The sequence below is a fragment of the Petromyzon marinus genome, chromosome 78, assembly GCF_048934315.1.
Source record: "Petromyzon marinus isolate PM22_M1 ecotype Great Lakes invasive population chromosome 78, UKy_Petmar_22M1.pri1.0, whole genome shotgun sequence".
Taxonomy (NCBI): Eukaryota; Metazoa; Chordata; class Hyperoartia; order Petromyzontiformes; family Petromyzontidae; genus Petromyzon; species Petromyzon marinus.
The window spans coordinates 2,060,380-2,085,962 of NC_133744.1; the positions used below are offsets into that span (position 1 = coordinate 2,060,380).

Below are 25,583 nucleotides of genomic sequence, written 5' to 3' on the forward strand. Positions count from 1 at the left end.
TATATTGGGGAGACGAAACGACATGTCTCTGACCGAATTCGCGAGCACAAATCAGATTTGAAACACGGCAGAACGAATTCTTCTGCCGTAGCTGATCACTGTTACAACGCTGTGGGTGATCACGATATAGTTTTCTCCGATACCAAGGTTCTCTGCAAACCCACAGGTTTTTATCAGAGATTTGTCCACGAGGCAATTCAGATTTACAAACACAGACACAATTTCAACCGAGAGGACGGTTTCAAATTAAGCAATCATTGGAAAGATGTTCTAAATCAAACCAAACATTAAAGTAATTTTCAATGGTACAGTATATTTATTCAAGTATTGGTATCCCAAATTTTCACAGCAGCTTATTTCCCTTCACACCAACATTATGTAAACTCCCCCCCCCCCCCACTGTGCTGGTCCAGTACATCATTGTTATGCTACATCATTGTTATGCTAATTCCTTTGTCAAGGCGTTTTCTGTTTCCTCCCACACAGCTTAAAGGACGCGACCTGGGCTTGCTGTCTTCACTCCAACGCTGTCCTCTGGACAGTCCGGTCCCTTCACCTGATGAAGGCCACTTGTGTTGTGGCCATAACGTCGTGATTTTTGTTATTTTCTTTTTACCTACGTGACTTTACCGAATAGAACCAAAGAGTATGGATCCTTGCAGTCACGAAAGCTTCAAATCTAGAAGTTTTCTCTCGTTCTTCGCCCTCCGACTCTCACCACGTCCGTGCGACGCCGTGAATACAGCTTCGAGGTACGTGGTAGGACGTTTGAGTGACTGGGTTCGTAGGCAGGGTTAGGCTCGGCTCGTCTCACAAAATATTCCCCCCAAGGTAGTGTGTATTTGCGCCCTTAATAAACTTTAGTACAGGGTATCAGTGCAGAGTGATTTATGTGTGTGTGGGTGGAACCTCGGAGTGGTGTTGGTAATTTGAGGGTGTGTGTGTGTTGGTAATTTGAAAAACAAACGCATGTTTACACACACGTGTATTGGAAATAAGTGCATGAAGGGGCGCGCGCATTCACGCCACTGCGTTCGCTTTTGAGGCGGTGTACGCGGGAGTGTGCGGGATAACCCCGGACGGTGGTGAGCCAGCCAGTTAGCTATGTCCCTCAGAGGGGGCGCTGGCTCGGCGGGTGCGATCACACGATCGGCGGGGGCCTGGCGACAGGCGGCCGACGACGGAGGGCTTGGACGTCGCGCCCCGCCTGCCCCCACATTATCCCTACTACCGTTTCCCCTAGCTCTCTTCAACTCTTCGCTCTCATCTGGAATATTCTCTAACTCCTTCAAACCCGCCATCATTCTACCCATTCGCAAAAAAAACCTTCACTATCTTCTTTGGTTCATTCGATAAAGTCACGTAGAATGAGAATAAAATAATAAAATAAAACAATAAAATTCTCACGACGTTTCGGCCACAACACAAGTGGCCTTCTTCATGTGAAAGGAACAGACCTGTCGGGACGACAGAGCTACAATGAACGCTGCTAAGATTCGCAGCGTCTTTTAAGCTGGTTGAGAGAAGTGAGGCACCTTGACAAAGGGGTTTACATATCAAACAGGAGAATTTTAGCATTGAAATAACTGAGGGATTAGCTTGTGACTGGTCATAGAAATTGCTATGTTAAAGTCAAAGCCTACACATCCACAGAGGCACCTCGTACATGGACGCCAAAGGGGCTGCAACAACTCAACTATCATACAGTAAACCGATGTGAAAAAACCCAAGTCTAAATTACATCAATATAATAAATGTACTCAATATAATCTTCAATAAGCTGAGCTATTAACAGCAACTGGGTATACACAACACTATATAATGAATACCATATAGTAAACAGATAAAAAAATTAAAACATAAACTACCTCAATGTTATCAATAAACTCTATATATTCTCCAATCAGCTGAGCTACCAACAATAAGTCGTTACATATCACGATGCTATATGGCGAAAAAATGGGTGGATTCTTACACTCCCTAGTCTTTGCACGTATGGATTATTGCGCGTATGGATTATTGCAACTCGCTCCTGGTCTGTCTCCCTGCCTATGCCCTTGCCCCTCTACAACAAATTAAAAACTCAGCTGCACGCACCGTCTTTAATCTCCCCTTCACCACTCATTGCTCCCCTCTCCTTCAACAACTTCACTGGCTTCCTATCTATGACCACTGCCTCTTTCTATTGCTCACCTTAATTTTCAAAACTTTGCACGGACTGCCTCCCCCCCCCCTTTACCAGTCTTCTCTAATTTCCTTATGTCCCATCACACCTGCTCCGGTCACAAGCTGCCTATCTTCTTGCTGTTCCTCCTCCACCCTGTACCAATCTCACTTTTTTTCTCCTTCTCTCTGCTTTCTCCCTTACACTGGAACAAACTCCCTCTCCATATCCATCTCTCTGCCTCGCTTTCTTCACTGCCACCAGGTCCTATCTCATTCTCTCTGCTGCCTTTTCCCTTCCTCTTCCACCACCCCTACAAGCCCCACCTAACGCCCCTAATGCCTCCACCACCACAGCCTCCACCTCGCTCCCTCCACCCTAGTCACTACCAAATCCCCATCCCTTATCGTGCTATTTTGTACTGTAGTTGGCAAGCATTGTCAAGCGCATTGGTGAAAAGCGCTTTTTATATCCAAAATAAAATAGAACAGAATAGGTGCAATGTCTCCTATGAGGTATTTATTCTGGTAATCCGCATTTTTTCACTCTTTTCACCAGCGTTCTTCTTCAACTGGGTGTGATTCACGCATGAATACAGCGTGAACGCAAAGAGAGGATCGGGACTTGCATAGCGAGATACATTTTTGAGGTCTTGGTTGATGGGTAGGTGGTTATCAGTGACAAGAACAAGTGCACAACTCCTTTTGCGTGTCTCTGCGAATATTTGGTGGCAGAATATTTGCCAGAACAGGGAGCCATGGGATTGGTTGTATTATCCAATTGTGAATCAACATTTTTGGGGTATGATCTCCTGGATCAGGGTGTAGCACAGTACTCTGTCACTGAGTAGATCAGTGAGAGGGCGGCAGTTCACAACACAGCCGGTGTGGCTTTTCAGGTTCCTTAAAATTTCTTATGCAGTGCTATTCTTGATTTATTATTTTCGCAAATCTTTTATGCAGGGCTTGAAGAGCAGGCTTCTATTCATGATTACTCCTCGATATCTTGGAGTAGGGGCATAGTTATTGTTGGAAAGTGCTTGCGGTGGATTAGGTAGGATTTGGGCAGAGTCTTCAGAGATGGAGATATGGCTCCAATAAGGTTAAATCAGCTGTTATAATATTGGGAATGTTCTTGAGGTGTGCGCCCATTACAGCTTTTGCTATGTCAACTGCATTTATGAACTTATGGGATGATATGGCAGGTTATTTATATATATAAAATGGAAATTTGTGAATGTGTCTGTTAAAAATGTTAAGCATACTTCCCGACATGCAACAAACTTGAAATTTTCCATATGGGTACTTTCCAGACTATACACCATGCAAAAATTATAAAAATAGACTTTTGTATATATTTTTTTGGGGGGGGGGGGGCGAAATAATGCATATATTTTTCACGGAAAGTGAGCTGTGACGTCGCATCTGTCATGTGACCCGTGTCCGGAAGCGTAACGGAGTGTGCCTGCTGATCGCGGGTGAAGTGAAATACAAATGTGTTGCAGGTCTAAGGCGTTCTTCACGCAGCATTGCTTTATTATTTCAGTCGTTTACTGCCGTATGCACCCTGAAAGTTGTGTGTCTGCAGGAAGCGCGTGTACGTGTACCTATGGACGTGCACACGTGTGTGTGTGTGGGGAGGGGAGTGGTAGTGTAGTGGTTGGCACACTGCGCTCCAAACCCGGCGACCCGAGTTCGATTCCAGCTCACGGCCACCACCGGTGACGATTATTTGAACCGGTCCTGGGCCCTCCCCTAGGTCGACTCAGCCTCAAACGAGTAGTTCGTGTGGTGTGTGAACATCGCCACTGGGGAGAGAAAGGCGGCCGGGCGTGGTGAATCCAAGTCCCAGGCAAAGCCGGGTAGTAAAGCTAGTTTATATATAATAAAGACGGTGCTGGGGCTGAGCCTTGTGGGGAGGCCATTGTTCACAATTCTTTTGTGGCTCTGTTCACCAGCCAGGTGTGAAAAACTAAAAACATTGTTTTTTTTATTTTACCAGGTAAAGCTACAGTGCCGAGAAAAATATTGTGAACCGCAATGATAACACGCCTTTTGGCGTCCTCTTGTCTCACACTGTTTGAGACGAGGCTCAAAAGAAAGCTGTCTCTGGTGTGGACCAATCGATTTCAAAGACAATGCATATATTGATTTGAAGCTTTCGTGACTGCAGGAATCCATACTCTTTGGTTCTTTCGGTAAAGTCACGTGGGTATAAAATAAAATCAATCACGATGTTTCGGGCGCAACACAAGCGTCCGTCATCAGGTGATTTATTTTATACCATCGTGACTTTAACAAAAGAACCAATGAGTATATAACGTAATGCATATATTATCAGTGTGTTTTTATTTGCATTTTGACCACAAGTTTTGTGGTTAATGCAGACATGATTCCTTGTAAAAAGTTTCAGTTTGGTGTTTTAACAACTTAACAACTGTTTTGTTGCCATATAAAAGGGGAAAAACCTATTCTCAAACCCCAATGATAATTATGGAAATTTCATAGTTTTATCATGAAAACCTTCTTGAATCAAAACCGCTCTTTTCTTAAATATCCACTAGAGTTTATATTAACCAATTCCATGTCTTTTGAAACAAAATAATATATGATTTAAATAAACAATGAGTAATTAAGGTTCAGGGTATATGAAAGAGTAAGTGAACCCCTTGTTTCATTGTCAATTAAGATAATTACAAACAAGTTCTTAAATAATTTGGGAGGACCCACCCTATATAAAGAGAATAAACCTTGTGAGTTTGGTCTTCACCATACAGGTGTGTGGAAACAAGTCCTGCCACTATCAAAATACATCTCTGAGGACTTCAAAAAATAGTTATTGATGCTCATCGGTCTGGAAAGGGTTACAACCACATTTCTAAGAATGTGGGGCTCTACCAATCCACGATCAGACAGGTAGTCTACAAATGAAGAAAGGTCAAGACCACAGTCCCTATACCTAGGAGCGGTTGTCCTTCCAAAATCTCTCCAATAAAAAAAAACAGAAAATCCTCAAGGAAGTTTAAAAGAGTCCCAGAGTAAAATCCAAGCATCTGCAGGCCACGCTCGCCTTGGCAAATGTGAGTGTTCATGACTCAACTATCAGAAACGACTGAACAAGAATTGTCTTCATGGACGTATAGCAAGGAAAAAAACAGCTGCACTCCAAATATAACATTGTTGTCCATATGAAGTTCGCCAAACAGCACATAGATAATACGCAAGACTTCTGGAACAATGTTCTCTGGACAAACGAGTCAAAGGTAGAACTTTTTGGCCTCAATGAGAAATTATGGTCGGTGAAAAGCAAACACTGCTTTTGAAAAGAACCTCATCCCAACCGTCAAGTATTGTGGTGGGAATATGATAGTTTGGGGCTGCTTTGCTACCTCAGGACCTGAATGGCTTGCCGTCATTGACAACAATGAATTCTGCATTGTATCAGAAGATTCTAGAAGAGAATGTCGGGCCATCCGTCCATAAGCTGAAGCGAAAGTGGGTCTAGCAGCAAGAAAATGATCCAAATGATAAAAGCAGATCGACAAAATAATGGCTGCAGAAGAATAATTTCTGTGTTTTATAATGGCATAGTTAGTCCCGACCTAAACCCCATAGAATGTTATAGCAGGACCTGAAGCGAGCTGTCCATGCAAGATAGCCCTAAAATGTCAGAGTTGAAGGAGCTCTAAGGATAAATGGGCCAACATTCCTCAAATCCAATGTGAGAGACTGATCAACAGTTACAGGAAACGCTTAGTTGCAACATGGGACCTCCTTTGATAATACCAAAATATGAGAATAGGTTTTCCCCTTTTTTTCTGGCAACAAAACAGGTGTTAAGATGTTTAAACACTAAACTGAAACTTTTTACAAGGAATTATGTCTGCATTAACCACATATACTAGTGGTCAGAATGCAAACAAAAAAATACTTTGATAGTATATGCATTGTCTTTGAAACTGATTGGTCCACACCAGAGACAGCTTTCTTTCGAGGTGTACGCCTTTTGGCGTCATCTATTCTCACACCGTCTGAGACGAGATATTACGTTTAACCCTGATTAAATTATAGTAAGTTTTTACGTGGCTTCTCTGTTCATGAGGGTTCTAGTGAACATGTCAATTAAATTACTCAATATTCTGGTAACGAACACAGGTTTAGCCAAAGATATCCCACGACTAGCTGAGCACTGTCTAAAGAACCCATATTTCTTGTGGAAAGGTGATTTCTTTCAAGAAAAGGAAGGAGCAAGCAATGGCCTCTCCTTTGTCTCCGGTGTTTGCGATTTTTTTACATGGAAGATTTTGAAGCAAAAGCAATAGCTTCAGGCACAATAAAACCCTCTACTTGGTTTAGATATGTGGATGATACATTGTTGGTCTGGCCACACGGCAGAAATACACTGAACGAATTTCTAAATCACCTCAACTCGCAAAACCCGCCCATCCAGTTCACCATGGAGGTAGAAGTTGACAGAACTCCCCCATTTCTGGATATTGTGCTCGGGCGCGGCCGAAATGGTAAAATAACACAAAGCATTTACCGAAAGAAAACGCACACTGACGCCTATCTGAATGCAGAGTCACACCATCACCCCGCACAGAAATCCTCTCTCATCAAGATGCTCATACATCGGACTAAGAAAGTGTCAGATGGTGATAGTATGAGAAGTGAAATTAAACATGTTAAAGAAGCACTGCAATTGAACGGTTACAATGATGCACAAATCAACAGGGCACTGAATGCCAAACCGAAATCAAATAGCACAAGCGTTGAAACTGACCAAGCAATTTAAACTATTAAAATACCGTACATTGCGGGAGTAACTAATCATCTAGCCAGACTTTTCGAAAAACATCCGAGTGAGGTTTGGCACGGTACATAAAATACAGAAACGAATATCTGTTACTAAACATGTCTTACCGAAGCTATCAATAGAAGGTGTGTACCGGATTAATTGTTAATGTGGCAAATACTATGTTGGTCAGATGAGTCAAATGATCTGCATGAGCCCAAAAGAACACCAAAGTAATATTAAATACTCCCAAATACAACTGTCAGGGTGACAGAATACACATGTCAACAAGGACACTAAATTGATTTAGATAATGTTGAAGATCTGTGCAAAACTAGTTACTATTGGCCAAGACTAGTTAGATAATCTATCGAAATTGAGAGGAATAAAAATAGTTTCAGCCGTTTGGATAGCTCCAGGCATAGGGCTGCTTGGAAGTGAATCATAAAGTAATACCAAATTTTAACTGCATGCCTATACATGCCACCATACGTCGATGGTGAGCAACTTTGAGAAGACGACAACAGATTCTAGATTTGAGGCTTTCGTGACTGCAAGGATCCATACTCTTTGGTTCTATTCGGTAAAGTCACGTAGGTAAAAAATAAAACAACAAAAATCGCGACGTTTCGGCCACAACACAAGCGGCCTTCATCAGGTGAAGGGACCAGACTGTCTCGAGGACAGCGCTGGAGTGAACACAGCCAAGCTCAGACCGCGACCTTTAAGCTGTGTGAGAGTAAGGTGCCTTGACAAAGGAATTAGCATAAGTCGGCCAATTAAATGCTAATTTTTATGCTAATTCCTTTGTCAAGGCACCTTAATTTATCTCACACAGCTTAAAGGTCGCGGTCTGAGCTTGGCTGTGTTCACTCCAGCGCTGTCCTCGAGACAGTCTGGTCCCTTCACCTGATGAAGGCCGCTTGTGTTGTGGCCGAAACTTCGTGATTTTTGTTGTTTTATTTTTTACCTACGTGACTTTACCGAATAGAACCAAAGAGTACGACAACAGATACTGTGATTGTCGTGCCATGACATCGGATGACATAGAAATCAAGTAATCATTAAAATGTTGTGGCCAGACGATTAAAGAAACTGTTCCTAGATAGGCCTGTATCGAGGTCTATGCAGTCTTCCTGAACACCTGTAATAGACATCTGAGACCAGAAAACACAAGGTAAAGTTTGCGGCGACAGTGCTCATGTGCGACGACGCAGCTCATTTCCATTATACTCGTTTAGATTAACATGCGTGCGTGCATGCGGCGACGGGACTCCTTTCCATCCCTGACCCCGCCTACTTACCCTTGGGTGACACCCACCTCAAACCTCTACATAACCTCTTGTTGCAGCAGCCCTTTCTTGTTCAGCAGTTCTACTGCTGTATCTCTCCACCTGATGACGATTGCTCGTGTTGCGATCGAAACGTCGTGATGTATTTTTTTTTCTACCTACGTGATTTTACCGAAATAACCAAAGAGTATAGATTCCTGCAGTCACGAAAACTTCAAATCAAGATTGAAGGTAAAGTTTGTTTGGACATTTGACGATGCATTGATTTGTCGATTAAATATTGAATATATTGATCGAATGCTATCCTCAATAATCCACCAATACGATTGTGGAAATGTTAACATTACATTTAAGCTGAGGGAACAAAATGGACGAATGGGAATGACAGTGCAAACGAGGAAGAACATAGAAGGTAAACAATAACAAGTGAGGTAGACTGTATAATATAACAGACAATACAAACGAGATGGGAATACAAAAACGAGGTAACACCAACAAGGTGGACAATGTGAATGAAAATAAAACAACGAGACAATACAAAGGAGATAGGCAGAACACTGTACACAAATGAGACAGACAGTACAGCGAGGTGCATGGCGTTCCCTGCAAGTGTGAAAGCATCGTGAGGAAGTGGGTCAGCATTCCAATGAGACAACACAGGCATTGCTGTTGAGTCTCAGAGCATTAGACCAGAGGTCGTTGTGGTTCTGCACGTGGGCCTGTAGTCCAGCACTGAGGGCAGTGAGGGTTGGTGGTTCGCACAAATGTGAAACTGGCTTTCCTTGGGGGTTGAGGAGGTGCCATACCCTGGCTCGCCAGGAGAAGGCAGTACAATACAACAATTAGACTAATACTCTTTGGTTCTTCTTCTTTGGTTCTTTCGGTAAAGTCACGTAGAATGAGAATAAAATAATAAATTGATAAAATAAAATAACACAATAATATTCTCACGACGTTTCGGCCACAACACAAGCGGCCTTCATCAGGTGAAGGGGGCTGTCCTACCAGACAGTCTCGCCCCCTTCACCTGATGAAGGCCGCTTGTGTTGTGGCCGAAACGTCGTGAGAATATTATTGTGTTATTTTATTTTATCAATTTATTATTTTATTCTCATTCTACGTGACTTTACCGAAAGAACCAAAGAAGATGAATCATTGCAGTCACGAAAGCTTTAAATCGAAATTTACTCTTTGGTTCTATTGGGTAAAGTCACGAAGGTGTCCTCCAGACAGTCTCGTCCCTTCACCTGATGAAGGCCGCTTGTGTTGTGGCCGAAACGTCGTGATTTTTTGTTATTTTTTGTTATTTTATTTTCACCTACGTGACTTTACCCAATAGAACCAAAGAGTATGGATCCTAGCAGTCACGAAAGCTTTAAATCTAGAATTAGACTAATAGCTGTCCCTATTGCATGGGATACTGTTACCCCTTCTCCAGGTGCTCTGGTTTCCTCTCTCATGTATAAAAATGCAAATATTGGCTGAAAACATCTTCGTATATTGTTAGCACCGGCTAAGCATCTGTCTGATGCTGTCTTCTCGCTTATCTGTGGTTCCTCCTCGTGTCTCTGGACCAGTGTGTTACAAGTTGAAATAATTATTAACAGCGGTGACCCCAACAAATCCGTAGAGTGTAGGGGAGGAATTAGGTGGCTTTTTAAATCATCAGCGCTGGAGCTATAGTATGATGATAATGATCATGATGATGAACACAAGATAAACACCCTTACCGGGATGCCTGTAGGTATTTCTGCGCCATCTGCAGCCACTGTCTGGATTGGAGTTTCGTTGTTTCTTGCCTCATTTTCGACATCATATGGACACTGCTGCGCAGGGTTGCTCCTGTTGAATGAAATGCACAAGTGATGTTGTTTCGTGTTATGGTCGAACAATAAGTACACTGTCGTACATGTACAGCTATTTTGTGAATCCACTGCTGGATGAGGATCTATCTATCCCGTACAGGTCTCCGGGGTTATTTGGCCATACTTTACTACGCTGGTCAGTACAGGTTGGTGGGAGGCGAGGTGGGGGGAAAGGTTACAGATGTTGGGAGCAATTAAATATCTAACACTGATGGGTATTGCTGCAGTGGCCTCTGCTGGCAACGTACCTCCATAGCAGCCTGTGGGGATATGGGGTTGTCATGGTGGCGAGATGCTAACTATCCCGCCTGATATAGAGGAGGCATGGGTTCGAACCCTATCATGACACCTGTATATTTGGAGTTTGCATATCCTCCAAGTTTTCCCTCCATATTTAGTTTCAACATGCGTTTAGAATATTTGGCTGATATACATTTCCACATAACCCACTTCGTTGAGCTATCATTTATGGCCAGGTCGCTTCTGGAAAAGAACTACATAGCTCAATGGGCTTTACCTGGTAAAATAAAAAAATAGTTGTAAATAGTCTATAGCCTATGGCGCCTGTTTTATGTACGGTGGTTCCCCATCCAAGCAAGACCCAGACTCAAAGCCTGCTTAGCTTACGAGATCCGGTGGTAAAAATTTCAGGTAACTTGGTCAGAGGCCAAATGTATTTAAATCAACACCTTCATTCTCATCAAGGTTATTCATAGTAGAACAATAATGCAAACAATCAAATTATATTGACAAATATGGTTTAAATTTTCACAACAATCATTGTGCGACTACAGCATTAGAATGCAACAAGTTTGAATACGTTGAAATATATATTTTTTAAATAATTGAACCTTATGGCGGGACCCCGGGGTACCACAAGCCCCCGGCTCTCGCATAAACTGCGTTGCGACGTAATTTTATATATGTTTAAGGCGAATGAAACGGCAATATATTCCTCTCGACAAGCTCTACACAATGCGAGAGGAATTATTTTTGGTGGGTCGCGTCGTTTATGTGCGAGGTAGGACGGAGTCGCCAAAAATAAATACATCAATTACGATTTTGACTTCCATTTATTCGGGACCCCAGGGTCCCGCCATAAGGTTCAATTGGTGATTGATTGAAAACATGGCATGTTAAACTTAGGCTAACAAAGTCGAAAACACGAGTAACGTTTCTTACCTGATACAATCACCTCTGGTCTTGTTATTTAACTTTTTCTTGAAGTAGAGGACGAAAACCAGAACCAAAATAAAAACCACCAAGAGCCACAACAGGTGCAGCCACAACAGGTGCAACAATTCTGAAAAACACACATCAGACACGTGTAATGGTATTTACACCTTATACCTGATTTCAGCTCCCTTTGTCCCAACTCAGCATCAACTACCCTCTCCATGTGCTTTCTTCCTTCCTCAATTCCCTGGCTCCCATTTGCCCTCGGTTCCCTTAAATATTCTTCCTCAACCCTGGAGCAATCCCTTCCTCCAGTCAAAATGACGCCTCTTGCGCAAAGCCGAAAGGCTTCTTAAATTTCCCCCTCATGCGACAACCTAGCATCATATCATTTGCTCCTATCTCACTTCTTACGTGATTTTGGAACAAGCAAAACAAGATGAATTCCTGGACCTCATCGCTATGCCCGTCAACTATTTTCCACTCTCCTCATGCACCTCCAGCAGTCTCATCAAACTTCGTCACCTCTCCCAAATCCACGGTCACTGTCGGTGTCCCCCAAAGTTATGTCCTTGGTCCCTTACTTTTTCTCTCTACATCTCTCCTCTCCAAACCCTCGTTCAACCTTTTCCATAATTTATTTTCTGATGACACTGAAATAATCCTCTCCTTCCCCTCTTTCACTCCTAACCTTGCTTCTAACATTTACACCCCTGCCTGATCGCCATTCAAAATATTGGATGTCCCAGCACTTTATCTGTATAAGTCCTTCCAAAACTCAATATATGTTCCCTGATTCACGTCCCTCTCATACCCGTCCTACTATCCCCTTTCCTGTCCTACTATCCAAGGAGATTTCGACCTGGGATTTAAGTGGGGCCAAGGTATAAATGATGGATCTTTGAGTATGATTGTAAACCTTCACCATGTCATCAAGAAGGAAGTAGCCAACTTCACTAAGAATTTGGTTGCCAAGAGGAGACTATGCTACTGCTACTGCATTTGAAAATAAAGATGGGGTGATAAGTCTGGATCGGACGAAACTTGATTCACCTCCTTCCGAATAGGTGGAGGCAATGCCGCAGTGAAAAGCACAGCCAGATGGTCAGCAAGGCCAGGACCAACAGGCTGCAAATCTAAAACGTCAATCCCACAGGAAATTACGAGGTAGAGAGTGTGACCTATGACTGTGAGGTGGGTAGATTCACATGTTGGGTGATACCAACGGAGTCTAGTCGAGCCAAGAAGTCCACAGACAAGGAGTTATTCTGGGAATCGACATGGATATTAAAGACGCCCACAATAAGTGTCCTGTCATAGGATGGGTACAGCAGTGTGAGGAGCTCGGTGAAGGAACAGAGTGGTTGACTTTGGAGGATGATATACCAGGGCCAGAAGCAAGGGATGGACACGGAAGCAAAATACTCAAATGCTTGGAAAGCAGGCGTGGTCACAGGCCGCAGATTGGAAAACTTGTGGTAAATAATTTCGAAACCAGTGGTACGTGGCTTATCGGAATAGTTGTACTCAAAGGGGGTGGCCTGGTTCAACAAAAGCACGTAATATTGATGAAATCAGGTCTCAGTCAGGAACAGGAAGTCGAGGTACTGATCAACAATGAAATAATTGAACAACCAAGCTTTATTGTTCAAAGAACGCAGAGTTGTAAAGTGCGAACTTGACTGGGATAATGTCTTTGTCAGTCAAAACATGGAATGATAATGGTGCAAAAACATACAACAGGGGGGGGCGCAACAGGTGATTCAGATTAACTCCAGAGCACATGGCAGCTGGACTGCGAGTGTGCGATATAATCACAGGGATTGGATTGTCAGATTTGGTGGCAGGGGCCCGAAAATGGCCTGAGCCACGGTGAAAGTGCTGTGAGTAATTCAAAGGGGCCAATAGGGAGTATTGTTGATGGGAGCAAAGGTGGGCAGTAGCCCACTTAGAGAATGAGTTGAAGAGAGAGAGAGAAGAAAGGAAAGGGGAAAACCCCTATGCCAGAAAGACGCTGACTCACGATCCAACGGTGCACAGCTCACTAAGGTATGCTGGGAATAATCCTAGACAACGACCTGGACCATGCAGATGATGTTACCCCTGATAGCTGAGTTGCTTGAAAATGCTCCTTCTTGCATTGCAGATCATGCAAATTTAAGATTTCTTATGTGGCCTGGAAATAAACTGGGAGAAAAAAATTCAGACCACTGAAGGGCTGCCACATGACCTGAACAAAGCGAAAATAGTGGACATCAATGTTGAAGTGATACAATCATTCACCTACCTGGGATGCAACCTGCAACATAGTGGACCACAGTGAGGGAGAAATTAATAGATTAATCTCAATTTTTCTCGAGTGCATAAAAGAGCTTGACATATATCTGGTGCTCCAGAATTACAATGGCAACAAAGATACACCTCTACAACGCATACATCCTGCCGATGTTGCTGTATGGCTCAGAAACGTGGTCGAAGATAGCGTCTCTGTGCAGGAAACTGGATGCATGTGACTAGTGGTGTCGATGACAGATACTCTGCGTGATTGGGAGTAATGGGCCCCCTGAACTCAACCCAAACGGTGGGATGTTATTGGAATGATGTGTAGTTACAGAATGTAAATAACAAACACCGTGTTCGAACACAAGGATCCTCATAAGTGTACTTGGTACCAGAGCGCCTTGGGCCAAAGGTCAATGATTGACTTTATAGATGTATCATCGAACCTAAGGCCATATGTTCTGGACACTCAGGTGAAGAGAGGGGCAGAAAGATTTCAACTTTCACCTCCGAGAAAACTTCTGCACTCCCGGGGGAGATCGTGGACATTGATTACAAGTGAACCATGTTCAGGACCTCGATTGTGGATGCAGCTGTGAAAAGCTGGGGCTTGAAGGCAGTTGGTGCCTGTAATGGCGGCAACCCTAGGACCTGCTGGGTGTTGAGGAAAGCTGTCAAGCTGAAGAAAGATTTCTGACCTATACTTGGAAAAAGGTCTCCCAACTCTATTGAGAGGTACTGACTTGCCATGATGGCGGCAGCTGCAGAAGTCGCTGATGCAAAAGCCCGGGCGTGGGAGGAGTTTGGAGAGGCTATGGAGAGGGACTACTGGGCAGCCTCAAAGATGGTCTGTCAAACCATCCGACGACTTCGGAGGAGTCGACCGGACGTGGCCCAGGCTGTTTTCTGTAAGGGTGGTAGCGTAACATTGCCCTCAACTAAGGAGATAGACGAGAGGTGGAAGCAACACTTTGAGGAGCTCCTCAACACGGTGGACATGCCCTCCTCTCAGGAGGCAGACCTGGAAACAGCTGGGGGGGTCAGATCCATCACGGTTGCTGAAGTCACTGTGGCATTCGAGCACCTTCATAGCAGCCAAGCTGCTCGGGTCGACGAGATTCGCCAGGAGTTATCGAAAGTGCTGGACAGTGTAGGAGTGTCGTGGTTAATGTTGCCTGGAACGCGGGTATAGTACATGTGTGTTGGCATTTAAGAAAAATGTGACCAGAGGGCGTGCTCCAACTACAGAAGAATCAGACTCCTTAGCTTCCCAGATAAAACCTATGCCAGAGTGCAGAAGAGGAGGCTGTGTCCGGTTGTCGAGCCTCAGATTCAGGAGGAACAATGCGGATTCCGTCATGGTCGTGGAACAATGGATGAGCTCTATTCCCTCTCACAGATATTTGAGGGGTCATGGGAGTATGCTTCTTCGGTCTCCCTCTGCTTTGTCGACTTGGAGAAAGCATATGACCGTGTTCCCCCGCAATGTATTGTGGGAGGTGCTGTGGGAGTATGATGTTCCGGTGCCGCTTGTGTGCTCCATCTGGTCCCTCTATTACTGGAGTGAGAGCTATGTCCGTATTCTTGGTGTTAAATCAAATTATTTCACTGTGGGTGTTAGATTCCGACAGGATATCAAGGAACAGCTGAGGTATGGAGAGTATTTGATTATGGGGGCATGGAGGTGGCATCGCTGCTTTTTGCAGGTGAAGTCCTCTTTGCCCCGTCAGTCTATGATCTTAGTGTGCACTTGAACAGTTTGATGCCGAGTGTGAATCAGCTGCGATGAGGATGAGCACCTTCAAATTTCAGGTCATGGTTCACTCCTGGTAGATGGTGGATTGTTCTCTCCAGGTGAGGGGGGAACAACTGCCCTTAGTGGAGGAGCTGATGTTCCTCATTTTCTCTTTCACGAGTGATAGTAAGTGGGTGCGGGAGATCGGCTGATGGATTGGTGCGGCATTCCCAGTGTTGCGAGCGCTGTTCTGTTCCATGTTAGTGAAGTGGCAGCTGAGTTCTCGAACAAACCTTGCAGTTTACAGGTCGATCTACATTCCCACCCTCATCTATGGTCATGAGCTTTGGGTAATGACCGAAAGGATGAGATAGCAGGTACAAGGTGCTGAAATGAGGTTTCTCCGCAGGGTTGCCGGGCACACTCTCCGTGATCGGGTGAGGAGCTCGGTAATCCGGGAGAGCTTCAGAGTCGAGCTGCTGCCTCCCGGTAGACTCCCAATGGAACTCTACCGGGCATGTCCCACTGAGCGAAGACCCCGGGGCCGGCTCAGGATATGCTGGCGGGATTATGTCGCTCTACTGGCCTAGGAATGCTTGGGGATTTTATAGGAAGGGCTCAAATCTGTCGCTAGGGAAACGGAGGTCTGGACCGTCCTTCTCAACATGCTGCCACTGGGACCCTCACCAGGACAAGCGGACTGAGAAATGAACGACAAAATGAGCCACTGCAGAGTTTAATCTGAGTCACCATCATCATGTAGCAAAGTTAGGAGGCTGAGGTTCACTGTGGTGGATTGACTGTGGAATGCTGTCGCCTCACGTGCATGGCGTAATAAGCTTTGTGGTCGCATTTCGAAGGATGGATGAAGATGAGCATGAGGAGAATGATGATAATGGTGGATAATGTGGTTGAGGGGCTGATAGTTCGCCTGTCAATTGTGTAGTGTTGGAGTATTGCGTGGGTGTGAGTGGGGAGAGGAGGAGTTTGTGCAGCCAATTAAATGCAGGGTGAAAGGAAATCGTTGCAGCATGCGAGATGCGAAATGTTGCGGCCCGCGAAGCGAGCAGTTTTGTTGAATGCCTAGGGTCCAAATGCTGTAGACTCAGAGTAAAGTTATAAGAAAGGAACTCAGCCATTGGGATGGTAGAATCCTAGGTGAACCAATTGGGGAAGAGGATTATCCGAGGGAAAAATAATTCTCTAAAAGAATGCCTGAAGCAGGCGTCTGAAATTCCATCCCCGCTGGGTATACAAGTGAGCGGATCGAAATGGATTTTTAGATAGTGGGGTTATTAAAACAACACGGGGTTGTTCATAGAACTGAGTGGCCAATAGCAACCAGAACAGCGGGCCGATAGTGCACTTGAGAAAGTGCGAGGAACGTGTGGGAAAGAAAGCACGGTGAAAGTTGCACAGCAGCAAAGCATGGGAAATATATCGCATAGCCAGGGGGAGTGAGTGGCATAGTTGGCATGTGAAATCAATATGGGGAGTTAATGCAGCAGCAGGGAAGATACAAGTGGTTCAGACCGAAACACAGAGGTTCAGATACGTGATTTGGTATGTTTCATAGCGGAGTTGAACAAATTATGGTACTTACCTATACTCATATATGCTCTTATAGTAGAATACGTCTGCACACAGAATTATTTCCATTGGATCGCAATTATGCTGACCATATGGTTCAATGACATGCCCGTATACCACAAGCATGTATGCAGTATTCCAGTTGGAGTTATTTAGTTTAGTTAGTATTTTTATAACCTGCCTGTTTGAGTTAATTGACATGCAACCAATAGTCTCTCCTCTATATTTAGCAGCAGATAAATATATATGAATGTTATTGAAAGCCACCGTGTATGTTAATGGTGATGTGTGACCGATGAGGTTGGTAATCAATCTCAACCCATTACTACATTTTCAGCTTTCACTAAACCTGTAAACGATGAGAAAGACCCATCATCATAACAGAATAATAGTGCTGGCTGGAAAACCTTTAGTTTCAAACAACACAGCCATCTGTGAGCTGTGAAAATCTCGAACCAAGATATTTAGTATTTACCTCGATGGTGTTGTCTGATGTCAGATATTCTCCCTAGATCATTCAACGTTAACGCAGCATACGCTGGGGTAGCTGTGAGAACACACCCACTACTCTATCTGAGCAGTCCAAAGTACTTAACCAAGCCAAGCATGGGGAACTTAGGCAAATAATTGAAGCAGTCAAAAAATGAATACATTGCGGGAGGCATGCATTTGTAGAGTAGTAGTTAGTGACGTCATGTCACGCTCACCCTTCGGTACGATGACGTCACGTATGGTGACGTCATGGACAGGGGCAGGACGGTGACATCATGTCCCCCTGGGATATTTAGGTTGGGATCCGTGACGTGTTCGAGGTCGTCTGGAGGGTCCGGGAACGTGAAGGGTGAAAGTCGGGACCCAGGGTAGGGGGAAATTGACACCAGGCTAGGGTAGCCTGTGGGTGTGCTAGGGAATCCCTAGTACCCTTCCCCTGGGGGAGCGATGGGACCCCGGGGTAGGGTGAAATTGGCACCAGGCTAGGGTAGCCTGCGGGTGCTAGGGACCCCCCAGTACCCTTCCCCTGGGGTGTGGAGTGTAGGCAGTGAGGGGGCAGTACACAGAGTCGTGTGCGGAGAGGTCTTTAATAAAACAACTGGCGTGAGCCCCTAATAAAACGTGGCGTGAGCCCCTACACGGAGATCTGCCTCGGAGTCATCATTTACGCCTCAATTTATAGCGAGCATGTTAGTCACCTGGACGAAGATGAAATCAGTTTTACTTGTAAACATCTGCACACAGATGAGAATTGTGGTTCCCTATTGTTCTCTTTCATTGCCGGTGCATCACTATGACAACCACGTTCATCCCTGAGATACCTATTTCCAGCAATTTGCGGTATTGTTGTGGTGCAATCGGGCAAATGTAAGTGAACACAACTGCTGCACACTGGTAACCCAAGTGCGATTTTATTTTTTACGAATAAAAGCAACAATAATGCATTGCAACAGGAACTTTTTAGTCAGCTTTAGATGCCACTTTGATGGCCATCGTGTTGAGTAAAGGGGCTTCTTACCGGTAGTGCTGTGTGATGTAATCCGCAGATGTCCAGTGGCGGTTCCTCTCGAGCTGGTGGTGTTGATAGCACAGGAGAAATTTCCACCTCGTGTGATGTTATAGAGCGTCACATGGCTGGAGCCATCCCTAAGGTCGAAGTGTCCCTCGTACATCATGGGGCCCAGCTGTTGCACTCCGCTCGGGACTTGTGAGTCCTTGAATTCATTCATCCGTAAAGACAGGACACGGTGCACGCTATTAGCATTGACGAAACTGGTCTCAGAGAAACGTCACTCAGCTACATCATTATGGCCATTGTCAGCCTGTGAGACATAGGAGTCAACACGGACCCTGCTGTTCCCAGAATATTTACATCATTGCTATCAGAATCATTGCTGCTCATGCTAATCAGAGTGAGATAGTTAATGACCCTATACCCAAATTACTGACGTATGTACGTTGAACTTCTTTCACACCATGCGTGCCTCATACATAGCCAACCGGGCTAATCAGAGGTGTAGGATGAAAGAGGCTATCTTTGCTGCAGGCCAATGTTAACCTGCGCCAACATAAACATAACTTCAATAAAAAACTCGTTATAAATAACTTTACTTTGCTCATGTTTATGTTTAGCCACACTAACCAGCGTTCACATAAGTGCCTGAAGATTATATAAAAAAAGCAGTGTAAAAACGACGTGAGCAAATATTCGCCCTTTGAAGATAAAAGTGAACCACAATGCGGACTAGAACCAGGATCGTGAAACTCGTGGTGGGATTCTGTGCAGAACTCTAACAGTCAAACACACAAACCCTATCAAACGGACACATTTTTACTCCTTTATTTGTGCCAATTTTTGGGTGTTTTGCGGTTAAAAATCAAATATAAACCTACAAATGAAACGTCGATGCTGCTACCTTGGATGGGTAGAACTAACTAAATGTAAATTTTGATTTAACGCTTTCGTGACTGCAGTAATTCATATTCTTAGTTTTTTCGGTAAAGTCACGTTGAAGAGAAACAACAAAATAATAAAACATATACAAGCACAGAGACAATTTCAACCGAGAAGATGGATTCTATCTTAGCAATCATTGGAAAGATTTGATAAACCATTTCAGGTCTTAATTGATTGTTCACGCTTACAGTGGCTTTCAGACAGCATACATTATAACAAATTTCGTCTCCTCCCTCCTCTTTTCAGAATATAGATGGACTAGTCCTGGGTAAACTGCCAAATCGTTGCGCGTGGCGCTAACGGTTTTTTAAATAAATAAATAAATGCGCCGTTTAAAAATAAATTTATGCGAACCAACACACCTGAAGACGACCGTTTGAGTTATGGTCGAAACGTCGTGAGAATTTTTTTTATTGTTTTATATATATTTTATTATTTTGTTGTTTCTCTTCAACGTGACTTTACCGAAAAAACTAAGAATATAACTAAATGTATTTCACATGTGAGGTGTACTCAGGGGTCACTGTCACAAGGTCAGTGAAAGTGCAAGGGACATGTGGGGCCGAGACTCACGTTGAGGCTCACGGTCATCGATGTAGAGGAGAACGTCCACGTGACCCTGCACAGGCGCTCCTCACGCTCCATTCTCGTGACATTGCACCACAGAGTGACGTCACCTCCCTGTACAACTGAGACATCTCTCTCTACAGACACCGACAGAGCTGAGACACAGAGACAGAGGCACAGAGACAGAGACGTTCCCCCATTATACAGCTGAGACGTCTCTCTACTGACATAAACAAAGCTGAGACGGAGATATCATCACCCTGTATAGCTGAGATATCTCTCTACAGAAACAGACAGAGCTGAGACAGACACAAGGACAGATACATCACCCCTCTCTACAGCTGAGACATCTCTCTCTACAGTCACAGATAGAGCTGAGACACAGAGGCAAAGACGTTACCATCCTCTACAGCTGAGTTATCTCTTTACAGATGTAGTGACTGTGATTGTCACTGTGTGGTGCCGGGCTTACGAAGCCACGGCGGTGGATGTGTTGGCATTACGCGCAGCCCGCTTACTGGGCGTGGTACCGGCCCTAGCGGGGGGCTTGGGCGGGCGCTGGTCAGCGCGGAGGCACCACGAGCGGCGTGCGGTGCCGGCTCCCGGTGAGGGAGCCAGAGGGAGCGTCAGCCAGCCAGGGTTACGTTGGGGCACGATACGCTGGTTCGACCTGCTGACACGTGACTGGATGATATTGGAGGGGGACCACCAGTGGACGGGGGCCGCTGGGTGGTCACGTGGTCTAAAAGAGCTCTCAGGAGCCTTCGAGAAAGAGCCGGAGAGATCTAAAAGGTGGGCGGGGCGAAGGGCGGAGCCAGCCCCAGCCCAGGGGGATATAACGGGGGCCCCGTGAGGAGCTCGAGGTTCTTCGTGTGCTGGTGTGAGAAGATCCAAGCCTCTAGCCACGTGGTCCGGGACCCAGCTTGTGGTCCGCAGTGGACCGTGTCTGGTTCTGCCGTAGCGTGGTTAGATGGGCATTCGATACCCGAGTGTAGATTGTGCGATGTTATGTTAAAGTTGCTTAATAAATAGCATTGCTCCCAAGACAACATCTGCGACTCAGTTGGACTCACTACACAAACACAGACATAGCTGAGACAGACAAAGAGACATCAATGTTAACTCCCTCTATAGTTGCGACATCTCTATCCAGGCACATATAGAGCTGAGGCACAGACACAGGTAGATATGTCAGCTCCCTCTATAGCTGAGACATCTCTCTATAGACACAGATAGAGCGGAGACATAGAGACAGATATGTAACTTCCCTGTGAATCTCTCTACAGCTGAGACATATCTACAGACACAGACAGATCTGAGACAGAAACGCAGTGACATCACTGCCCTCTCCAGCTGGGACATCCATCTCTACAGACACAGACAGTTTAGATAGACACAGAGACATCACCTCCCTCTACAGCTAAGACCTGTCTCTTTACAGACAGAGCTGAGACAGAGACACAGACGCATTGACATCTCTGCCCTCTACAGCTAGGACATCTCTCACTACACAGAGATGAGACGCAGACACGTCACTCCGCTACATTCGGCGATTTATATGTTATCACCATATTAAATATTACAAAACAAGAATGAATATCCCGCACGTGGATGGACATGACATCACACGCAATGACGTAATGTCTGTGGCTGGCAAGGTGAATAATTTTAGTGCTGATTTTGTCGCCACGTCTTTGAAACACTTGGATCAGTTCTGCACGTTTTATGTAAGGGACGTTAATACGTATTTACTAAATTGTGATTTATATTGCTACTGAAATGATGCTACTCCCAAACAATTCACTCCCAGAACGCCTTGTGGCTGATGGAAAGTGTAGTAATTACGTTTGTGTTATGTGGAGGGACATATGAAGGAGATAGTCTGCTTATTTTGACATTTATATTGGATCGTCATAGACTTATAGACGGACAGGTAATGCACGAATACATTCAACATTAATTATAGAGTATTCAAACCAGGTAATGTTTGACCAAATATTCAATCTTACTGAACAATCAGTGTATACTTATAGACGGACAGGTAATGCACGAATACATTCAACATTAATTATAGAGTATTCAAACCAGGTAATGTTTGACCAAATATTCAATCTTACTGAACAATCAGTGTATACATAATTCTGAGCTTGTACCTTTGTAGATCTTAACTTCAAGATTTGCTTTTTCGTCTCCAGAATGAACATTCAGCACTCTACAGCTGTAGTTTCCACTGAGTGCCATGTTTGCATTGTGAGCAACAAAGACCACACATTTCTCTTCGAAACCGTGGAACTTAAACCGCATGCTGTTTTCTGTTTCAGTCATGGAATTTCTGTATTCGCCAACCTGATGCGGTAGTCGGGGGCGTTGGGGAGAGAGAAGAGAAGTGTGATAAACATTCTGCACTCTGTCAAGGCCTGGCCCCGCTATTTGCTGCGAGTGTTCACTGGCTGAACAAATCCACGCCTCACAGCAGGTGGAGTGGGCGTGGCCAAGGCACAGAAGGGGCGTGGTCCCTGCAGTGGTGGGAAAGTGGGCATAGCCAGAACGATCTTGATTGGAAGCTTTCGTGACTGCAGGAATCCATACTCTTTGGATCTCCGGTAAAGTCACGTAGGTATAAAATAAAATAAATCACGACGTTTCTGGCGCAACACAAGCGTCCGTCATCAGGTGAGAAAGCATGATCTGCTGCTGAGGCAGACTGTTTTAAAAGGTTTGTAATGGGTGTAGCCCAAGGGTCATAAAGAAGTGGGCAGGTCTAGTGATGTTAATGTGAGAAATAGTGGCCTCCACGAGCCAAAAGCGCCAACGCAAGAGAACCACCGCAATAGTGGCCATGCCATTGAGACACACAGCCCATAACACAGTAAGAACCAACGATACATCGAGGCTAAGGGAGCAGAAGTGGCCATGTTAGTGAGACCCCAGCCCGTTAACGCAAAGGCATCCCACAGGGCAATGCAACTCAGCGAGTCGGAGATAACAGCCAAAAGGCAGGAAGGATGGAAGCATCACAGCGAGTTATGACTTTACCTGGTTAATAACGTCCTGCGATTGTGAGAGATGGACTGTAGGGCATGTGAGCATGAGAGTGTAATCCAAAGGACATGTGAGCATGAGAGTGCAATCCAAAGGACATGTGAGCATGAGAGTGCAATCCAAAGAGTGCAATCCAAAGGGCATGTGAGCATGAAAGTGCAATCCAAAGGCTTGAGAGTGGAATCCAAAGGACATGTGAGCATGAGAGATCTAAGAGAGAGGCATAGAGAGAGAGACACAGAGATTAGGAAATAACAGCCGACATAGGCAGGTCGGATGGAAACATCACAGTCAGTTAAGACTTCACCTGGTTAATAACGTCAATCCAATGATTGCTCAGTTTGTACCCATCTTCTCGGTTGGTTGTGTCTGTGCTTATATATCTGGATGGCTTCATGAACAAATCTCTGAAGGTAGCCGGTAGGTTTGCAGAGTACTTCTGTCTTGTAATAATTAATTTCGTGTGAGCCCACAGCGTTAAAACAAGGGTACCTCAATGGGTTCTTCCTTATCGCCAGTGGTAGCGAATGTTTTAATGGAGAATTTTGAGACAGATGCCATCCAGACATCCACCCTATGACCTTCCTTGTTGAAGAGATTTGTAGATGACACGTTTGGCATCTGGCCATATGGCCTGCCAGTACTGAACTGATTCTTCAACCACATCAATTCCATACATCCAGCCATCATATTCACCGCGGAAGTGGAAAAGGATGGCAAGTTACAATTCCTGGATGTTTTGATCCAAAAGAAACCTGATGGCTCGTTGGGACATTCTGTCTACAGGAAAGCCACCCACACGGATGCCTATCTATAGCCTGCCTCCCACCACCATCCAACCCAGAAAAATTCCCTCATCAAAACACTACACCATAGGGCCCGTTGCATCTCCGACCAGCACCACCGAGCCAGTGAGCTGGAGCACGTACACATAGCTCTCAGCTACAACATCTGAAAGGGGGCAATGTTCCTTTTCAAAATAGAGAAACGTTATTTGCTTTCTCGAGGTAAAGGATTTTCAAAGTGTCTCCACTTAAATTAGTTTCATGACGCTAATTCTTATTTGCTACCCTGTACCAGTCCTGACAGATTCACATTCATACGGCATGACGAAGACGTGCTGATTTTAATCAATAGAAGAATGACGATGATAATGGGCTAAGTTCACCATAATGAGGATAATAACTCGTGAACTTGCAAACATGAGTCGTGTGCTGCCAACACAGCACCACTCGGCCAGAACGCGGAGCCGTGCCACGTGTTGTGCTACGATGCACGTGCCCCACCCGCCTCTCTACTCACAGTGAAACGGAGCGACAGATGAAGAGGAACTCACTGTGGTTTCTTTAAGTGGTGAACGTAGCTGTGATAGATCAGCCAATTTCATGTTAGATTGATTGATGTTTGGAGGCAGTTGGCATCTGACCAACAGATCTTCCCCCTCAACTCCGCACACGTTATACCCCTTGGAGCAATGAGAGAGCTGCTTCTCACACACGGCCTTCGTCTTCCCATAATCAGCAGCAATGATTCCTGCAGCAGCAGAGGAGAAGGCGAGCGATGAAACATGGGGCACGATCAGCAATCATCAGCCAGCATCCTGCCACCTTTTTTTCGCGTGGCATCACAGCAACATAAACATTATTTGACTAACCTTCATTTGAGGCTTTTGTGATTGCAGGCATCCATACTCTCTGGTTCTTTCGGTAAAGTCACGTAGATAGAAAATAAAATAAACACGACGTTTCGGTCGCAACACAAGCGGCCGTCTTGTGTTGCGACCAAAACGTCGTGTTTTCTTTTAAAAAAAATATCTATATCTACGTGACTTTACTGAAAGAACCAGAGAGTATTATTTGATTAAATTAATCCAAACGCATTTTGATGAACCCATCTTCTGTGTGCAGCTCCCTATCTTATACTCGGCGTACTGTTGGTCACACTGTTTCTGCCAGCAAAAACGTGACACTCAGCAAGCGGAGAAGTGCTGGTAAGTGAGGCAGCAGTGCTCTCTGTGTTACGGTGTGGAACTCAGAGCCAGGGCCGTATTATCCAACAGGCACAGTAGGCAGTAGGCACTCTGCCTAGGGTCTACACAAACTTAATGGGCCTAGAAAAAATGTTTTTTTTGTATGATAAAAAACATGTAAACAATATATTCTCTTTAATAAATGTATTTATATAGCATGGATAGGCACCGTGTATATATAAAGAGGCAGTCATGTCAATGGCAATCTTTTTTTTTCATAAAGTGAGAGAAATTAACACCAAAGATGAACTTTGAGATTTTTAATTGCAAAATTGGCAACAACATCTTCAAATGGTGTTTTTCGCACAATAAAGGGAGTGACAGCGGCGGTAGTAGTGACATTGGGCAGCAGTATCAACTGTAGAAAATTATCACTGAAGGCCTAAGAAAAATAAGTGCCTAGGGTCGACAAGAACCTTAACCCGGCCCTGCACAAAGCCAGCCCCGAACTCAGATGCTCGATGAGGAGTTGCTACCATTTGAGTGCAGGTGTCTGAGATGGATGCCTGGAACATTGCGGAAAGACAGGAGGCGATGCAGAAATCCAGAAGAGAAGGTGGTAGGCATGTATTGCAGATGAGATTGGGTTAAATAAAGGGC

The 25,583-nt window shown here is 44.7% G+C and overlaps 1 protein-coding gene across 3 annotated transcripts in view; it reads right to left on the reverse strand.

The window, feature by feature from the left end:
* The window catches only part of LOC142907361 (uncharacterized), a 39,964-nt gene that overhangs the window by 6,984 nt on the left and 7,397 nt on the right, over positions 1-25,583 (reverse strand). For all 3 annotated transcript variants that reach the window (XM_076056797.1, XM_076056796.1, XM_076056795.1), the window contains 6 exons: positions 24,291-24,487; positions 22,066-22,258; positions 19,919-20,067; positions 18,407-18,602; positions 11,298-11,418; positions 9,981-10,092 (listed from right to left, as the gene is read on the reverse strand). In XM_076056797.1, coding sequence (XP_075912912.1) covers positions 9,981-10,092; positions 11,298-11,418; positions 18,407-18,602; positions 19,919-20,067; positions 22,066-22,258; positions 24,291-24,487 — 968 coding nt within the window. The remainder of the gene's footprint in view (positions 1-9,980; positions 10,093-11,297; positions 11,419-18,406; positions 18,603-19,918; positions 20,068-22,065; positions 22,259-24,290; positions 24,488-25,583) is intronic.